General features: G+C 43.7%; 1 protein-coding gene across 19 annotated transcripts in view; it reads left to right on the top strand.

The window, feature by feature from the left end:
- LOC137595775 (R3H domain-containing protein 2) overlaps positions 1-18,106 on the top strand; it is a 102,364-nt gene that overhangs the window by 32,527 nt on the left and 51,731 nt on the right. For 17 of the 19 annotated variants that reach the window (XR_011035457.1, XM_068316067.1, XM_068316062.1 and 14 more), the window contains 3 exons: positions 11,322-11,409; positions 14,208-14,364; positions 14,465-14,686. Coding sequence is in view for 18 of the 19 variants with exons in the window: in XM_068316067.1 (XP_068172168.1) it covers positions 14,528-14,686 (159 nt within the window). In the remaining variant the exon portion in view is untranslated. The remainder of the gene's footprint in view (positions 1-11,321; positions 11,410-14,207; positions 14,365-14,464; positions 14,687-18,106) is intronic. The other 2 variants (XM_068316050.1, XM_068316054.1) reach the window with 1 other exon arrangement.

Here is an 18,106-nt window from a genome sequence, read left to right as displayed (position 1 = left end):
CACCCAATGCATATATTTACACCAACTAGCAACAGCCAGTATCAAGCTCAATTTTGGCTCCAGGTACGTTTTGTAGGTCAATTAATTTGCTAATTATTATCCGCTAAAGTAGTCAGTTAACTTTTAATCTGATGAGTTAATCAGCGAACACACTATCTGAAACTAACAACTCACCAACTCCAAAGAAGGGGATTCCTCTTATTTCTTTGCTTTGACCCTATTTTTTGCCAAGATCCTGACCCAGCTTGACCCAGACAAGATAAATTTGACATTAAGCTCATACCTGTTATTTTATTTCGCACACCTAACTTTCTGCCTCAAGTGGTGGTATGCATTCTGTATACATTAACAAAAATTCTATACAGTTCTCCCTGTCTGTCTGTCTGTCTGTCTGTCTGTCTGTCTGTCTGTCTGTCTGTCCTTTTCTCTCTATGTGTCTGTTTCTGTCTGTTGCTGTATCAAAAGAATAGTACCATGTTGATATGAGTGTAATCTTTTCTCCAGCAGCTACTTGTATTCCCTCTCTGGGGGTCTTTATTAATATGGACTGAGATTTCAAAATAGTTTTGACTATTACACATGTAAGACTTCATTCGTAGACACACACACACACACACACACACACACACACACACACACACACACACACACACACACACACACACACACACACACACAATTGGTTTCCTCTGATATTCTTTAGTGTCGTAATATGACACGCTGTGTACAACATTATTTGATCTGTATGTCTCAGCTGGTTACATGTTAACAGGGCAGCCCTGGCAACTAATGTCAGGGTTGGTGGTTCAATTTTCTAATGTGTACTGTGAAATTATTATGCTTAGGGCATGATGTTATGATTTTATTTACTTTTATTATGCTTCCGACAAAGGGTGCATATGAGGTTGTCCCTCCATCTGTCTATGCGCATAGCCTCTGTTACTATGATGTTACTTACTTGGGTCCCCCATGAATCAGCTCAAATGCTGGATGTCTGCAGCCATACATGATATGGCAAGCTGTTGGCAGAGAGACTCCAGGCCGAGGCCGACTGACACTATGATGGAACTGGCACACAGCAGGCAGAGATTACTGCTGCTCCTGGAGATGTTTCGGCTGCAATGTGCAGCGAATTGCACTGCACTTATCAGCCCTAGGGATGGGCTTTGATTTGAATATTAGACGCCGTTGAATTAAATTAAAAAAAACCAACATAACTGCTACTGCCAGTGGATGGTATTAATAGTAGTAGTAAACACTCCTAGCATGTTTGTTATGCCTTTTAAAAAAAGAACACGTGCAGAAAATGTATGGCGGTGTACCAACAGCAGAAAGATGTTCCATGGCTTGGAAGACCTAAAACCCACATTGTTGTTTGTATCACAGCTTATGATCACTTTTACTTAGAAAATAGGTAAACGTGCTTATCTCTCTTTACAGACAGATGTTGTAGAGACGTGTAAGTCACGACAGCCCATAGCTTTGAGATACCTAAGACGGATTGCATTAACCACTGGGGCTGGGCCTCTACAGAGATCTTGAAGAGCTGCAGCGACTTCAGAAACAGTGATGAGTGGACCCACCTTCAAGTCCTCCGACTGTGTTTCCTCACTGGAATGCGTGTCAGTGGGGTTGAGGAGGTCTTGGAAGTGTCCCTTCCACAGCCTGACTACTCTCGCTCAGTTAAGGACAGCAGGCCCCCATCTATCCTGTAAATGGTGTGGACAAACGATTGCTTTAATCTACTGGTGAATCAAACTGTTTGCCAGAAACTTCAGGGCTGACTGAAAGATTTCTTCTCTGGTCTCACTAATCCTTTCTCATGACTGAGTCTTTGCCTCCTTTATAGCTGAAGCTGTGTATTGCTTTGCCGGCCAGTACTGATTACCTGCCTCTTGACTCCGACAGACCAACCTTGTCCTGTATGACTCCTTCTTAAGCCTGACGGCATCCTTCACCTCTGGTGTCCAACAGCAGTTTTGGGAATTACTACCATGACCAGCATCGGCAGTCTTGCGACCACAGCTATCTATTCATACTTCTTCATTGGACTTTCTTCAGTGTGACCATTGCACACAGGCACATGGCAGTGCCAAGTAATTCAAAAAATTCAGCCACTGAGGCTGCAACCTTTTTGAAGCTTTTCATTTCTGTTGACTTATGTTTTTCCTTCATCACATATATTTAGCATTGATTTAAATGTTATTTAAAATGGTAGAATATATATAAGAATCACTTTTTTCCATTGTAAGTCAATGATACATTCTGATTGATTGTGAGTGATTTTTCTTGCATTTTGCAATTTAAACATATACTGCAGAAAAAAAAGCTTTTTTTTTCTTCTAAATGTTTGTAGCACTTGTCCAAATTCCAATGCACACATTTTAGATGTAATTCTTCTCTATACCGTTCTCACTTGTACTCTTTCAACACACATGGAAGCAGTTCAGTTAAGAATGACGTTACCATCTCCTTGGCAACCCTGTGGGTTGGTTTGTGTGTGTGTTCAGGACAGCGCTGAGGGTGTGCGTAGATGAAAGAATGGATGCACAAGACTAGGTAAAGCTGCTTTATTTAGAAGCATTGTCATTTTGATTCATTATACTAGAATAATTTAGTCGGCCATGACACTTCAGATCAGTGATCGTATAGGCTAATCCAAAATCCATAATTTACATGAGGAAAAAGAAATGATTTCAGAAACTGTCAGGCATCATCCTTCATTATGTAGTTGTTGGACTTCAGTCAGTCAGTCATCTACAGATTACAACCGCTATATCCGCCGCAGCGGGTCACGGGGAGCCGGAGCCTATCTCGGCGGCATAGGACGTGAGGCGGGGGACACTCCGGGCACGACGCCAGTGCACCGCAGATCCACACACACAGACATACAACCATGCACACACACACTCATCTCACGGGCAATTTGGAACGGCCAATCAACCTGAAGCGCATGCTTTCGGAGGTGGGAGGAAGCCTTATTCTGCTCTAATGATCGTCAAGCTTATATAAACTGAGGGGCTGAGCCATGTGGGTGTCCTGGTCAATGAAATGAGCTGATGCTGATGACGCCTTTGCTGTTGCTTTTCCTGGATTCTCCACACACTGGGAATCCTTGCCTCGTTGATTCACTCATCTATCTTGCAGCACAGCAAAGAACAAAGATACAAGAAGAGGCTTGCGTGAGATGCACGCTGCATGACTACAATCTGGTAATCATGCTTCAATGAATCACTGCATACATTTTAGAAATTTAATGCATATTAACTTGGTTACAACAAGCACTTCTGAATTTGTAGCCGTTGACTCTCTATTAATGATAATGATGTGTTACAGGGTTCTAGTAGAGAGTACAATTCATTTGTATTGTCTGTTTCTACACTTCAAGTTAAAAAACATTAACATCTTCAGAAAGCATAAATAAAAAGTGGCTCTTTCAGGGAAAAATGCAAACAAGAACTGAGAGAAAGGGGCATGAGACTGGCCTGATAGTCATTTAAATCTTGGTTGGAATGGACTACATGCCATTCAGACATGTAGGTGTTCATTGGTGAGTCTAGAACAGTACTTGGATTCTGGATTAACAGGAGGAGCTGCTGCCTAAGGCCGAAGCTGTTGAACCTTTTAGTGAAGTTTAGCAACTGAATTATTCTGGCCCTGCAGCTTTAAATTGATCTCACTGAGATGTGATGTAATGTCAACCAAAAAGGCAATCATATTCATCCTGACTCCTCTTGCATAAAGGGTTAGGGTTAGCAGCTAAAAAGCTGCTATTTGTTTTCAAATAGAAAAGAACCTCTCCAGTGCATTGCCTTTACTCAGCCACCTCACGTTGTTGTGCGGTAGCTGGCTTTTGCCTCAATAGCTTCCAGAAATCCTGTCAGGAGGCAATGCTGAAGGGATGAGGATATTTTATGGAAGTTGATGAGTTTCATTGCTGTGCTCACTCTTTTTGCAAAGAGTGGCGCAGAGTGCAGTCTGATGGATGAGACAGTGGTAAGGAATGGTACCTGTTTTGTCCTATTTCATCCAAGGCACAGCCCTACTCTCTTTTCCCACCATGTCCCCATCTGGTGACAGAGACCAACCACCTCAGATCTATGCCCCTCTATGTCAGCATCTATTTTATTGCTGCATACATGTCCTCTCCTCTTGTGTGTGTTAGTGGTGTTACACCCAGAAAAGAACTCCTTGTCTTTGTGAATGGACCTGACACACACAAAAGCTGGGCATTACCAGTAACATCTGTAGACTCACCAATGGCTAAAGATATGCATGGTGGTATCTGAATAGCTGCATCAAGCTGTTGATATTTCTGATTTTCTGGTTGCTGTTGAAATTGACATCGGGATTTGTTTGATTTTTTTCATACAACTAATCTTTCTGTTTTCCTTCAAATAATGTCTCAACAGCAGCGTTAAAGCACTCCTTCGCAACTGTCCCATTACTAAAAGATTTTTTATATTGCCCAAAAATCCAGGCATGTTGCACCAAAATGCAGATATTTCTTTGCATTTTGCTCGGTTATTTGGCTCGGACTTCAGGGGATAACTTTGCTCAAAAGTTCTGTGGCCTGCCAGGCAGGAGACCTAGAGGAAGATACAAGCAGTACCATTTTTAATTAATGCTACATGTTCGAAGAATATGACGCACAATGGTTTTGAACTTCTTGATGGAAGAATAGACATAAATTTCTCCGTACACTCATTATTAACCAGCGGTTTTTCTCAATAACCTCCCTTTGTTTAGAGTAAGCTATGCTGTCTTCACTGTCTCCCTTCCTCTGTGCTCTGCTGTAATGGTAAACTCACAGTGGTAACGGCAGGGAGCTGTCTCACTTCCAGAGGCCTGTACCATAAAGCTTGATTAACCTAGTCGGGCTTCCTCTTACTTATCTGGCTTCACTTACCGAGACATCTGCCCTCCGGATTTTCGGTACCATAAAGCCAGCTATCAACTCACTAATTCAATTCAGGCTTGTCCAGTCTCGATCTGTTAGTGCTCACATAAAAAGGGCGGAGGTTGTTGCATGCGACCAATCGCAAACATGCAACAAACCGGCCCGAGCCGCATATTTCACAACAGAGGAGCAAACAATAATAATTAATAAATACGAGCAATACAAATCAATGATCCAGGCAAAAAGCAACACAGTTGCGGCTGCCAAACGGCGCAAGAATCGCTGGCAAAAAATCGCCGACTGTGTCAATGCGTAAGTTAGTGCCACTATAATATTCCCCACTATGACTGCACTTGTATATCTGACTACAGTAACATTTGTGTGTTCCATAAATGTATGTGTGTACAACATTTTTCGTTATGGCATGTGACTGGGGCAAAAAATCTCAGTGCAATGCACACTGCGGGACTGTCAGCGCGAGGTTACGGTGCGTTAAATTACTAATGTAAGGCTCCAGCACAGACAGATGTAATGTAACCCCTTTCCCCAAAACCTGTACCTTTCATACAGTGATTGTTCAGGCAATTTGAACGGATTACAGCGATCTCTAAATATTCTCTCGCGCCTGAGCGCTCTTCGCACAAGCTGTGATCCACTGGTTTCTCATAAAACGGACAGCCCATTTTCCAAGAGAACTGATTGGTCAGTGGGTGGGGCTGTTATACCTGCTGAGTTCCGATTGGTCAGTAGTTGGGGCTGTTATACCTGCTGAGCTCTTATCCTAAACTTATCCTGCTCCGGAGCAGGTTAGGTGTTCAGCATAGGTTACCGTAACCACGTATCCCGATAGAAAGTCAGCCACCTTTATGGTACCGAAAAGCCAGGGTTAAGCCTGAAGTTATCTCGCTAAACTGTAATCCAGCTTTATGGTACAGGCCTCAGGTGTGCTGACAGAGCAGATAACAAATGATCTGATTGGCTGAACTGAGTTTAGCTATAAACTGGGCCGCAAACATCAGAAAAAATTCTCCAAGAAAATCTACTCTTGTGAATTTACTGTGGTCACGGGTCCGGACAGAACTATCACGGGGTCCAAAATGCAAACGCTTGGCGCCTACGCGTTCTCCCCACACCCGCACAGAACGTGATGAGACGCTCACCTGAGGATGCTGCGTTAGTCCGTATCCGGTTCAGGGGCCAAACCGAGCCACTACCTGGGGTGTGGCTTAAATTGCGTAAAGTGGGGTGCTGTCAGGCCAGCCAGTACCTGGAATAAACCATTTTGTGGATTACTGGATTGTTTTGTATTTTGCAGGCTTTTGATAAATGTTTAAACAGCCATATGATGGGCATTTATGTTTTATTCTGTTCTGGTTTATTTTGTAAAGCAGGTTTTTCCATTTCGGGTGAATTATGTTGGATATTGTAAAACCAACCCCATTTAATTATTGTTGGTTTGCCAGGGGAGGGGCATGGAGTATTTAAGGAAAGCATTTCTGCTTTATGGGGGAAGAGTTGGAGTTGAAGAGTTGGGAGTTGGGAGTTGGAGCTAGAGCTAGAGTTGAGCGTTTTTGAATATTATGCATGGTTGCCACTGGTAGTGTAAGTTTTCTCTGTATATACTTTTTTTTGTTGCACTGGGTTTTTGGTTTTGGGAATTCTGATCTGCACTGTAAATATTTTTTCACTGCTTGTTGGTGAAAATAAAAACCCCACCAAAAACGGATCTTTTGCGGCTGCGCCATCAATTTTTTCCCCACTGCATTCACGAACCCGTGACATTTGGTGTCAGAAGTGGGATGGCCAGTCGAAGGAAAAGACGTACGCAACAGAAGAAGTTGGAAACAGAGGAGGAGGCAGAAGCACTGTACCTCGGCTATCGGCTGGGGCATGGAGAGGTCGGACCGCAGATGGACAAGGTGGAGGCCATCCGCAGCAGTCCGCGGCCGTGCACAAAGAAGCAGGTGAGATCTTTCCTGGGCCTGGCTGGCTGGTACAGGCGGTTCGTCCCTCAGTTTGCCACCATCGCTGCTCCACTGACCGCCCTCACAGCGAAGGACCAGAGGAATCCGGTCACCTGGAGTGAGGACTGCGAGACCGCCTTACGGACCCTTAAGACCTGCCTGTGGTCTTCACCTGTACTGAGGAGCCCTGACTTCAGCCAGAGGTTCCTGGTCCAGACTGATGCATCGGCCGTGGGACTGGGAGCTGTCCTGGCCCAAGGTGTGTCAGGGGAGGAACAACCGGTGTTGTGAACAACCGGTGTTGTACCTGAGCCGTAAACTGCTTCCACAGGAGACCAGGTACTCCACTGTGGAGAAGGAGGGCCTGGCCATCAAATGGGCTCTGGAGAGCCTACGGTACTACCTGCTGGGAAGGGAGTTTGACCTGGAGACCGACCACCGAGCGTTAACCTGAATTAACTCGATGAAAGAACACAACAGTCGTCTCACCCACTGGTACCTATCCCTGCAGCCATTCCGTTTCCAGATCCGCCATCGGGCGGGCAGAACCAACGTTGTGGCTGATTACTTATCCAGGTTGCCGCACATCGTCAACCTCGGGGAGGAGGAGGATAATGTGACGGAGCGGTAGAGACCGCTCCGTCCATCTCCGTTCCGCGCGCCTCTCTCCCTCGCCCAGGAGAGCGACCACAGCAGCGCTCTCATTGTTTCTGACAGGACCGCAGGAGCGCGTTACCGCTCACTGTTGCACGTACATTCTCGGGTGGGTCCACGTCAAACAAACTGTCACAGTAGTGCGTTCGAGGGTGCACACTCGGCGCCTGCGTGTTCTCCCCACACCCACACAGAACGTGATGAGACGCTCACCTGAGGATGCTGCGTTAGTCCGTATCCGGTTCAGGGGCCAAACAGAGCCACTACCTGGGGTGTGGCTTAAATCGCGTCAAGTGGGGCGCTGTCAGGCCACCCGGTACCTGAACTGAACCATTTTGTGCATTACTGGATTGTTTTGTATTTTGCAGGCTTTTGATAAATGTTTAAACAGCCATATGATGGGCATTTATGTTTTATTCTGTTCTGGTTTATTTTGTAAAGCAGGTTTTTCCGTTTCGGGTGTATTATGTTGGATATTGTAAAATCAACCCCATTTAATTATTGTTGGTTTGCCAGGGGAGGGGCATGGGGTATTTAAGGAGAGCATTTCTGCTTTATGGGGGAAGAGTTGGAGTTGAAGAGTTGGGAGTTGGGAGTTGGAGCTAGAGCTAGAGTTGAGCGTTTTTGAATATTATGCATGGTTGCCACTGGTAGTGTAAGTTTTCTCTGTATATACTTTTTTTTGTTGCACTGGGTTTTTGGTTTTGGGAATTCTGATCTGCACTGTAAATATTTTTTCACTGCTTGTTGGTGAAAATAAAAACCCCACCAAAAACGGATCTTTTGCGGCTGCGCCATCAATTTTTTCCCCACTGCATTCACGAACCCGTGACATTTGGTGTCAGAAGTGGGATGGCCAGTCGAAGGAAAAGACGTACGCAACAGAAGAAGTTGGAAACAGAGGAGGAGGCAGAAGCACTGTACCTCGGCTATCGGCTGGGGCATGGAGAGGTCGGACCGCAGATGGACAAGGTGGAGGCCATCCGCAGCAGTCCGCGGCCGTGCACAAAGAAGCAGGTGAGATCTTTCCTGGGCCTGGCTGGCTGGTACAGGCGGTTCGTCCCTCAGTTTGCCACCATCGCTGCTCCACTGACCGCCCTCACAGCGAAGGACCAGAGGAATCCGGTCACCTGGAGTGAGGACTGCGAGACCGCCTTACGGACCCTTAAGACCTGCCTGTGGTCTTCACCTGTACTGAGGAGCCCTGACTTCAGCCAGAGGTTCCTGGTCCAGACTGATGCATCGGCCGTGGGACTGGGAGCTGTCCTGGCCCAAGGTGTGTCAGGGGAGGAACAACCGGTGTTGTGAACAACCGGTGTTGTACCTGAGCCGTAAACTGCTTCCACAGGAGACCAGGTACTCCACTGTGGAGAAGGAGGGCCTGGCCATCAAATGGGCTCTGGAGAGCCTACGGTACTACCTGCTGGGAAGGGAGTTTGACCTGGAGACCGACCACCGAGCGTTAACCTGAATTAACTCGATGAAAGAACACAACAGTCGTCTCACCCACTGGTACCTATCCCTGCAGCCATTCCGTTTCCAGATCCGCCATCGGGCGGGCAGAACCAACGTTGTGGCTGATTACTTATCCAGGTTGCCGCACATCGTCAACCTCGGGGAGGAGGAGGATAATGTGACGGAGCGGTAGAGACCGCTCCGTCCATCTCCGTTCCGCGCGCCTCTCTCCCTCGCCCAGGAGAGCGACCACAGCAGCGCTCTCATTGTTTCTGACAGGACCGCAGGAGCGCGTTACCGCTCACTGTTGCACGTACATTCTCGGGTGGGTCCACGTCAAACAAACTGTCACAGTAGTGCGTTCGAGGGTGCACACTCGGCGCCTGCGTGTTCTCCCCACACCCACACAGAACGTGATGAGACGCTCACCTGAGGATGCTGCGTTAGTCCGTATCCGGTTCAGGGGCCAAACAGAGCCACTACCTGGGGTGTGGCTTAAATCGCGTCAAGTGGGGCGCTGTCAGGCCACCCGGTACCTGAACTGAACCATTTTGTGCATTACTGGATTGTTTTTATATTTTGCAGGCTTTTGATAAATGTTTAAACAGCCATATGATGGGCATTTATGTTTTATTCTGTTCTGGTTTATTTTGTAAAGCAGGTTTTTCCGTTTCGGGTGTATTATGTTGGATATTGTAAAATCAACCCCATTTAATTATTGTTGGTTTGCCAGGGGAGGGGCATGGGGTATTTAAGGAGAGCATTTCTGCTTTATGGGGGAAGAGTTGGAGTTGAAGAGTTGGGAGTTGGGAGTTGGAGCTAGAGCTAGAGTTGAGCGTTTTTGAATATTATGCATGGTTGCCACTGGTAGTATAAGTTTTCTCTGTATATACTTTTTTTTTGTTGCACTGGGTTTTTGGTTTTGGGAATTCTGATCTGCACTGTAAATATTTTTTCACTGCTTGTTGGTGAAAATAAAAACCCCACCAAAAACGGATCTTTTGCGGCTGCGCCATCAATTTTTTCCCCACTGCATTCACGAACCCGTGACAACTTCCTTAAGCTGCATGGAAAACAAAAGAAACAGACTTTGCTGTGAAAATGACATAAGAGTAGCACTTGCCAAAGTGAAGCCACGCATATCTGAACTGGTCTCTCAATAACAACAGCAGAAGTCACTCTGATTTGCAGGTAGGTCATGTGAGTTCATGCACTTTCTTGGTTTTGTTCTTTGAAAAAGGTGATATTAATGCACAATTCAATAAATACACCAGTAAAACATATACAGTATTTTCCGCACCTAAAAGCCTTTAATTTTCTCATTTTCTTATAATCCAATGTGCCTTATAAATGAAAATTTTTTAAAATAGTCCATTCATTGAAGATGAGTTCTCAGATGCGTTTTATAATCCAGTGCGCTTTATGTATGAAGTTTTTTTTAAATAATAGGCCATTCATTGAAGCTGCGCCTTATAATCCAGTGCGCCTTATAGTACGGATAATACTGTACTTATGTCTTAAATTTGAAATTAAAAAAACATTTTTTTACTAAAGAAGGGTTCGGTGAGAGCATATGAAAGCGGCATGGTTCGGTACCTCCAACAAGGTTAAGAACCACTGTTTTAGAGTGTCATAACTGTTCCAACAATTTACATGTTTTTGAGCAAAGAGACCAAACAGCAGGAACAACATAGAAAACGGAAACAAATTCTGAGTGAAACTAGCTGGCTATCACAAACAAACTGTCCAGCTATGGTTTCCATTTGAAATGGGACAGTTGATGGAGTATCCAAAATGCTCCTTGGGCATCTTACAAAAATGCTCTGTAAGTAAATACATACAGTTCTTTTCATGTAGGCAGCTAACAGAACTATCACTTCTCTAAAATGTCTTTTCCACTTTCTCTTTTGACAGGTGCCTTTACCTTTAACGTTATGATTAGTTAGCTTTCTTTCTCCAGTTAGCTTGCTAACATTCATCTGCGGCTCCGCATTGCCCGCCCACAGGCATTACGTTGGGTACACTTGGTTTATAATCCCAATACATTTCTTTTCATAAGTTTGGTATGAAGTATGATATTATTGTTTTATCATGGAATTTCCACGGGTTCCCGCTAGTAAGATAGAAGATAACAATTTAAGGTCACCTCAGTAGAAATTAGCCATACAATCTGGGAGGAAATCAAAGTATGTGCAGTGCAGCAGGCTGGTGAAGATTAGAGCAGATTCTCCATTGGAGCTGTGTGCTGCCCTTCCCGCTACATCATCAGTAACAGCAGCAGTGATGAGTCACTCAGTGTGTGAAACCTGACGTCACTCGTGTCTTCCTCTTCTGGTCTTGGTATTCAGGGCTCCTGACTGGAGGACGGACCATGTTGCAGTACTGAGTCAGAGGGAGAGAAGAGAGAGAGAGAGAGAGGCCCCTGTGACCGCTGAGGTAGTGTGACCCTCCCTCTTATCTGGCTGGCTAACTTCTCCCTCTTCTGTTCACTTGTTCATTCTAAATGTGCCTGCTTTTTTGTTGAGTATTTTGGTTTGTATCCTGTTGTTTACTAAAGATGTGCCTTTTGTCATGGGTTCATTACCAGGTGAAATTAAACTTCTCAATACTCTTGTTTCTTTTAAATGTCATTGCCCTATTTAGTCAGCTGCAGGAACTACTTAAATATGACATCAGTGTTCTGTACAAGCTCACTTACTTTTGTTTCAGCCACATGGGATATTCTTTGATGAATACAATTATTTCAGTTGTCATTTCATGATGGACATCTAGATTAAAATTCAAATTTTTTATTTTAAAGTGAGCCATAGTAATCATATGGGGGAACAATACTCAAGGTAAATCTTTTTCACCATTTATAAATCCATTGTTATTAATGAATAACTGTGACGGAGCGGTTATTCACTAAATAACCTCTCTCCCTTACCCAGGAGAGCAGCCGCGGCAGCGCTCTCATTGTTCCCGTCAGGACTGCAGGACCGCGGTCCTGCTCAGACCATTTCACACACATTCTCCGACAGGTCCACACTCTCGTGTCCGCATCATTCACACTGTCGCGGTAGTGCGTTAGAGGGTGCACACTCTCCTCCTCCTCCTACGCGTTTTTCCACACATCCACACAGAACTTTATGAGAGACGCTCACCTAATGATTCTGCATTGGTCCGCCTCCGGGTCAGGGGCCAAACCGAGGCACTACCTGGGTGTGGCTTAAATAGCGCATTGTTGAGCGCTGTTAGGCCAGCCCGGTACCTGGACTTAACCATTTTGTATATTATTGGGTTGTTTCCTATTTTGTGGGCTTTTGATAAATGTTTAAGCAGCCATATGATGGGTATTTATGTTTTATTCTGTTCTGGTTTATTTGTAAAGCAGGTTAGTAGTAAATTTGTCCTTTTCCGGTATATTATACCAGATATCATAAAAACAACCCCATTTAATTGTTGTTGGTCCGCCAGGGGAGGGGCATGTGAATATATAAGGGAAGCATTTCTGCTTTATGAGGTGTGTGAGAGTTGGAGAGATGGAGCTGAAGTGGAGCTGGAGTTATAGAACATTGTGCATGGTGGTTATTAGTAGTGTATGTTTTCTCTGTACAGTGGTACCTCTACTTATGAATATCTCTACATACAAAATTTTCTACTTATGAAATGCCTCAACGGGAAAATTTGCCTCTAGTTACAAAAGAAATTTCGAGTTAAGAAAGGTAAAAATACAATATGGGCTGCTACTCGCAGCTCCCAAAGGTTCCTGAACGCAACATTCTTATAGCTGCTCTGCAATTGGCTATTACCTAGTATCTTCCTGGCATCCTATTGGACCTCTGTGTGGCGATAGATCGGTGTCTGCAGCGTCCTCGTCATTCGGCTCTCGACCCATGAGGTTTTCTGATAGTTTCACGCAAATATATTAACTTTTTGAGTATTCGCTATGGACCTCAAGACAGTGACGGAGAAAAGAGGAAAAGGAAAGACAAAGAGTTTTTTTGTCCATACAAACAAAGCAAGAGATAATAGAAAAGCATGAAAAAGGGATCCATTTGGTTAATCTTGCCCAAGAATATGGCCGTAATGCATCTACAATCGCCACGTTATTAAAACAAAAGGAAGTTTAAGGAGTTTAAGGCATCACATGGGTGGTTGGAGAAGTTCAAAAGGAGGACTGGAATTCACTCTGTTGTTCTACATGGTGAGGCAAGAGCCCATAAACCAAAGAGGGCAAAAAACAATTAGGACAGTGTTTAAAAGGTAAATGACAATAATTTTTATTCTTTATTCTTTGTTTTTTACATTATGCACAACTCTCATTTATGTAATGATCTAATTGTAACATATATTTGTTACATGTTTTGATGCATTTTTATGCTTTATAAAACATTTATGTCTGAATTTTGGGGGGCTTGGAACGGATTAGGGCATTTGCATGGAAAACACGTCTGTACTTACGAAATTTTCTACTTACAAAATTTCTTCCAGAACCAATTATTTTCGTAAGTAGAGGAACCACTGTATATACTTTTTTGTTGTGCTGGGTTTTGGTTTTGGGAATTTTTCATCTTTCACTGGTTGTTTTTGGTGAAAATAAAAAACCCACCAAACCGAACTTTTCCAGCTGTGCCATCAATTTTTCCCCACTGCATTCATGAACCCGTGACAATAACATCAAAGATCCAATAGAGAATGTGTGTCTTCACTTTTAATTGTTGCTCTGTACTTTCTGTACTATCTGTTACAGTAGAAAGTTAACGGACAGATTTCTGTGATTTTGTGCCATGTTTTTATATTTATATATGTTACCATATTTTCCTGGCTATAAGTAGCTACACAAGCATCTGACGGACAAATAGAAAAGATGATACACCGAGGAAGACGCTACCGTAGTTTGACTGTGATTTGAACAGACATTTTGCACATTATGCACACCCCTTATGATGGAAAACAGGCCAAGAAAGACAAATGATGCAGCTTTTAACTTGAAGGCAGTTGATCTGGCTATTGAAGTAGGAGAGCTGCTGCGTGTAAGCTAGGTATCAGTTAATTGATATTGAGATGTTGGACATGGCAGCAGTGTTTTACTACTGTGTTAGAGGCACTGTTCAGAAAAAAGCAGTAATTAAAGTGTTTAAACATCTTTCTGCGTAAATACAGAATTTAGGCAACTTATCAAGAACTGTAATAGAACCAGTTGCAAGTGTCTTTTATTTAATTTTGTATCCCCCCATCTGTTTGTGTCCCAGAGCCCCACCCCTTAGGTTACGGCTTGCTATGGACTGCACTTTACCTACTGCTGCATCCCAGCCCAGTACACATCCTTAGTGGATCCCCCTTATCTCTGTGTGTGGTTCCCATCCAGACTCACTGTACAGTCAATCACAGATCTGGTACCATCTACAGGTAGATAATATAACAGTGCATATTACAAATGTTCAAAATGCCTTTCCTTTTGATTTTCCCGTTTTTTGAAATTGCTTACTCTTTTTTTCTTTATTCTTAGCCATTCCTGGGTCTCCACCCAACCCCCTCCCCAACTCCCGCCCTCTCCCCCTCCCTTAAGAAGATGTCAGTGAGCCTGACAACAGACATCCAGCCGGAGGGAGAGAGTGGGCCACTCATTGAGCCCTGCAGTCGAGGAAAGACCTCCCCTCAACCACAGGGCACTAAGGACGGGACAGGAGACGGCTTGGATCCTGAGGATATCTCCCCCCAGGATTCACAGGTTGGTCAAAATGGTAAAATAAGAATTCTAACAGGACATTTTGATAATTATTTTGGATATGGAAACAATTTAACATTGGATGTATAAAGTATAAAGCAATTTCCCCATCTGGGGATTAATAAAGTGTCCTTTCTTTATTTCTTTCCTTATTTCGTATTTTTAAATTACAGGTCATAGAAAAACAAGCATTTGTATTAAACTGGTCCATAATAATCTATCTGCCCACTCAATGATTTTTTTTGTCATTCTATACTACCATTATAGTGCAAATGTTCATATGTGTATGTGCACAGAATTTAACATTCCTCCCACGTACAGTATGTGGACTCAGAATGTATGGGGCCTCCCCCAGATGGAGTTCATAACATATTCATTACAGTTCCTAAAATCAGGAGGTAATAAATGCTGGACTCCTGCCATTTGCTAAAACAAGGAAGTTGTTGCCCAGGGATGCTTGGGCCCTGTACATTTGTGTTTTATTTAATCATAATCACATTTACATGTGGTAAATTCTCTATAATTGCTACGTGCCATCCCCCCCCCCCATAATCAATATAAGTACTGTTCAGGATTTTCACCTGGTGTAGACAAGAATTAGTGTTGACAGCTCACATAGTCATAAGAAAAGAAAAAGAAAATTGTTAATCCCCTTGGTGAAATTTAATTTTTTCACTCATATATACTGTATATACTGTATATATAGCTTCAACAAACATAGCAGTTTATATTCTTTGATTATGACGGACCTCACGTTGTCGTGTGGGAAACCCCGATGCTTTATTCACCAGGACCGAACTCTCTAAGCCGGCGTCTACCTGGATGGCCGGACCGTTACACCAAAGCGGCCTTCGTCTTCGCGTTCGTCCGTCCCACACACACACAGAGCCGTTAAAGCTTTGGACACAGCGGTTTTCTTGTGACAGCGAAGAAAAAAAGGAAAACAGTCTGATATTGTTTTATTGTGGAATTTCCTGAGGTTCCCGCTAGTGTATATATATATCTTCTTCTTCTCCTTTTGGCTTTTCCCTTCAGGGGTTGCCACTGTGAATCAGTTGCCTCCATCTAACCCTGTCTTCTGCATCCTCTTCTCTCACACCAACTACCTCCGTGTCCTCTTTCACAACACCCATAAACCTCTTCTTAGGTCCTCCTCTAGGCCTCCTGCCTGGCAGTTCAACACTAAGCATCCTTCTACCAATATATTCACTATCTCTCCTCTGGACATGTCCAAACCATCTCAGTCTGGCCTCTCTGACTTTATCTCCAAAACCTCTAACATGTGCTGTCCCTCTGATGTATTCATTCCTGATCCTATCCTTCCTGGTCACTCCCAGAGAGAACCTCAGCATCTTCATCTCTGCTACCTCCAGCTCTGTCTCCTGTCTTTTCATTAGCGACACTGTCTCTATGCCAAACAACATCGCTGGTCTCACGACAATTTTGTACACCTTTCCTTTCATTTCATCTGAAACTCTTCTATCACACATCACACCTTTTCAACACTGTCCATTGCTGTGGACTGTTGACCCTAAGTACTTGAATAAATAAATATATACAGTGTATATATATATATGGTATATGATAAATTCATCTGAATTTATATACAGTGGGTATGGAAAGTATTCAGACCCTTTTAAATTTCTCACTCTTTGTTTCATTGCAGCCATTTGCTAAAATCAAAAAAGTTCATTTTTTCATTTCTCAGTAATGTACACTCAGCACCCCTTCTTGACAGAAAAAAACAGAAGTTTAGAAATTTTTGCAAATTTATTAAAAAAGAAAAACTGAAATATCACATGGTCATAAGTATTCAGACCCTTTGCTCAGTATTGAGTAGAGGCGCCCTTTTGATTCAGTACAGCCTTGAGTCTTCTTGGGAATGATGCAACAAGTTTTTCACACCTGGATTTGGGGATCCTCTGCCATTCTTCCTTGCAGATCCTCTCCAGTTCCATCAGGTTGGATGGTGAATGTTGGTGGACAGCCATTTTCAGGTCTCTCCAGAGATGCTCAATTGGGTTTAGGTCAGGGCTATGGCTGGGCCAGTCAAGAATGGTCACAGAGTAGTTCCGAAGCCACTCCCTTGTTATTTTAGCTGTGTGCTTCGGGTCATTGTCTTGTTGGAAGGTGAACCTTCGGCCCAGTCTGAGGTCCTGAGCACTCTGAAAGAGGTTTTCTGCCAGGATATCTCTGTACTTGGCTGCATTCATCTTTCCTTCAATTGCAACCAGTCGTTCTGTCCCTGCAGCTGAAAAACACCCCCATAGCATGATGCTGCCACCACCATGTTTCACTGTTGGGATTGTATTGGGCAGGTGATGAGCAGTGCATGGTTTTCTCCACACATACCGCTTAGAATTAATGCCAAAAAGTTCAATCTTTGTCTCATCAGACCAGAGAATCTTGTTTATCATAGTCTGGGAGTCCTTCAGGTGTTTTTTGGCAAACACTATGCGGGCTTTCATGTGTCTTGCACTGAGAATGGGGCTTCCGTCTGGCCACTCTGCCATAAAGCCCTGACTGGTGGAGGGCTGCAGTGATAGTTGACTTTGTGGAACTTTCTCCCATCTCCCTACTGCATCTCTGGAGTTCAGCCACAGTGATCTTTGGGTTCTTCTTTACCTCTCTCACCAGGGCTCTTCTCCCACGATTGCTCAGTTTGGCTGGACGGCCAGGTCTAGGAAGAGTTGTGGTCGTCCCAAACTTCTTCCATTTGAGGATTATGGAGGCCACTGTGCTCTTAGGAACTTTGAGTGCTGCAGCAATTCTTTTGTAGCCTTGACCGGATCTGTGCCTTGCCACAATTCTGTCTCTGAGCTCTTAGGGCAGTTCCTTCGACCTCATGATTCTCATTTGCTTTGACATGCATTGTGAGCTGTAAGGTCTTATATAGACAGGTGTGTGCCTTTCCTAATCAAGTCCAAACAGTTTAATTAAACATAGCTGGACTGCAATGAAGGAGTAGAACCATCTCAAGGAGGACCAGAAGAAATGGACAGCATGTGAGTTAAATATGAATGTCACAGCAAAGGGTCTGAATACTTATGACCATGCGATATTTCAGTTTTTCTTTTTTAATAAATTAGCGAAATTTTCTACATTTCTGTTTTTTTCTGTCAAGATGAGGTGCAGAGTGTACATTAACGAGAAATAAAATGAACTTTTTTGATTTTAGCAAATGGCTGCAATGAAACAAAGAGCGAGAAATTTAAAGGGGTCTGAATACTTTCCGTACCCACTGTATATATATATATATATTAGACACACACACACACACACACACACACACACACACACACACACACACACACACACACACACACACACACACAGGGCCTGTAAGCATGCAAATTAGGAAGAAAGAGATGGTTGAGTGGCGTGCAGCCATGTAGCACCCTAAGAGCAGCTTGTGGGGTTTGG

Source organism: Antennarius striatus, chromosome 5, assembly GCF_040054535.1.
Source record: "Antennarius striatus isolate MH-2024 chromosome 5, ASM4005453v1, whole genome shotgun sequence".
Taxonomy (NCBI): domain Eukaryota; kingdom Metazoa; phylum Chordata; class Actinopteri; order Lophiiformes; family Antennariidae; genus Antennarius; species Antennarius striatus.
This window is presented reverse-complemented; position numbering and strand designations above follow the sequence as displayed.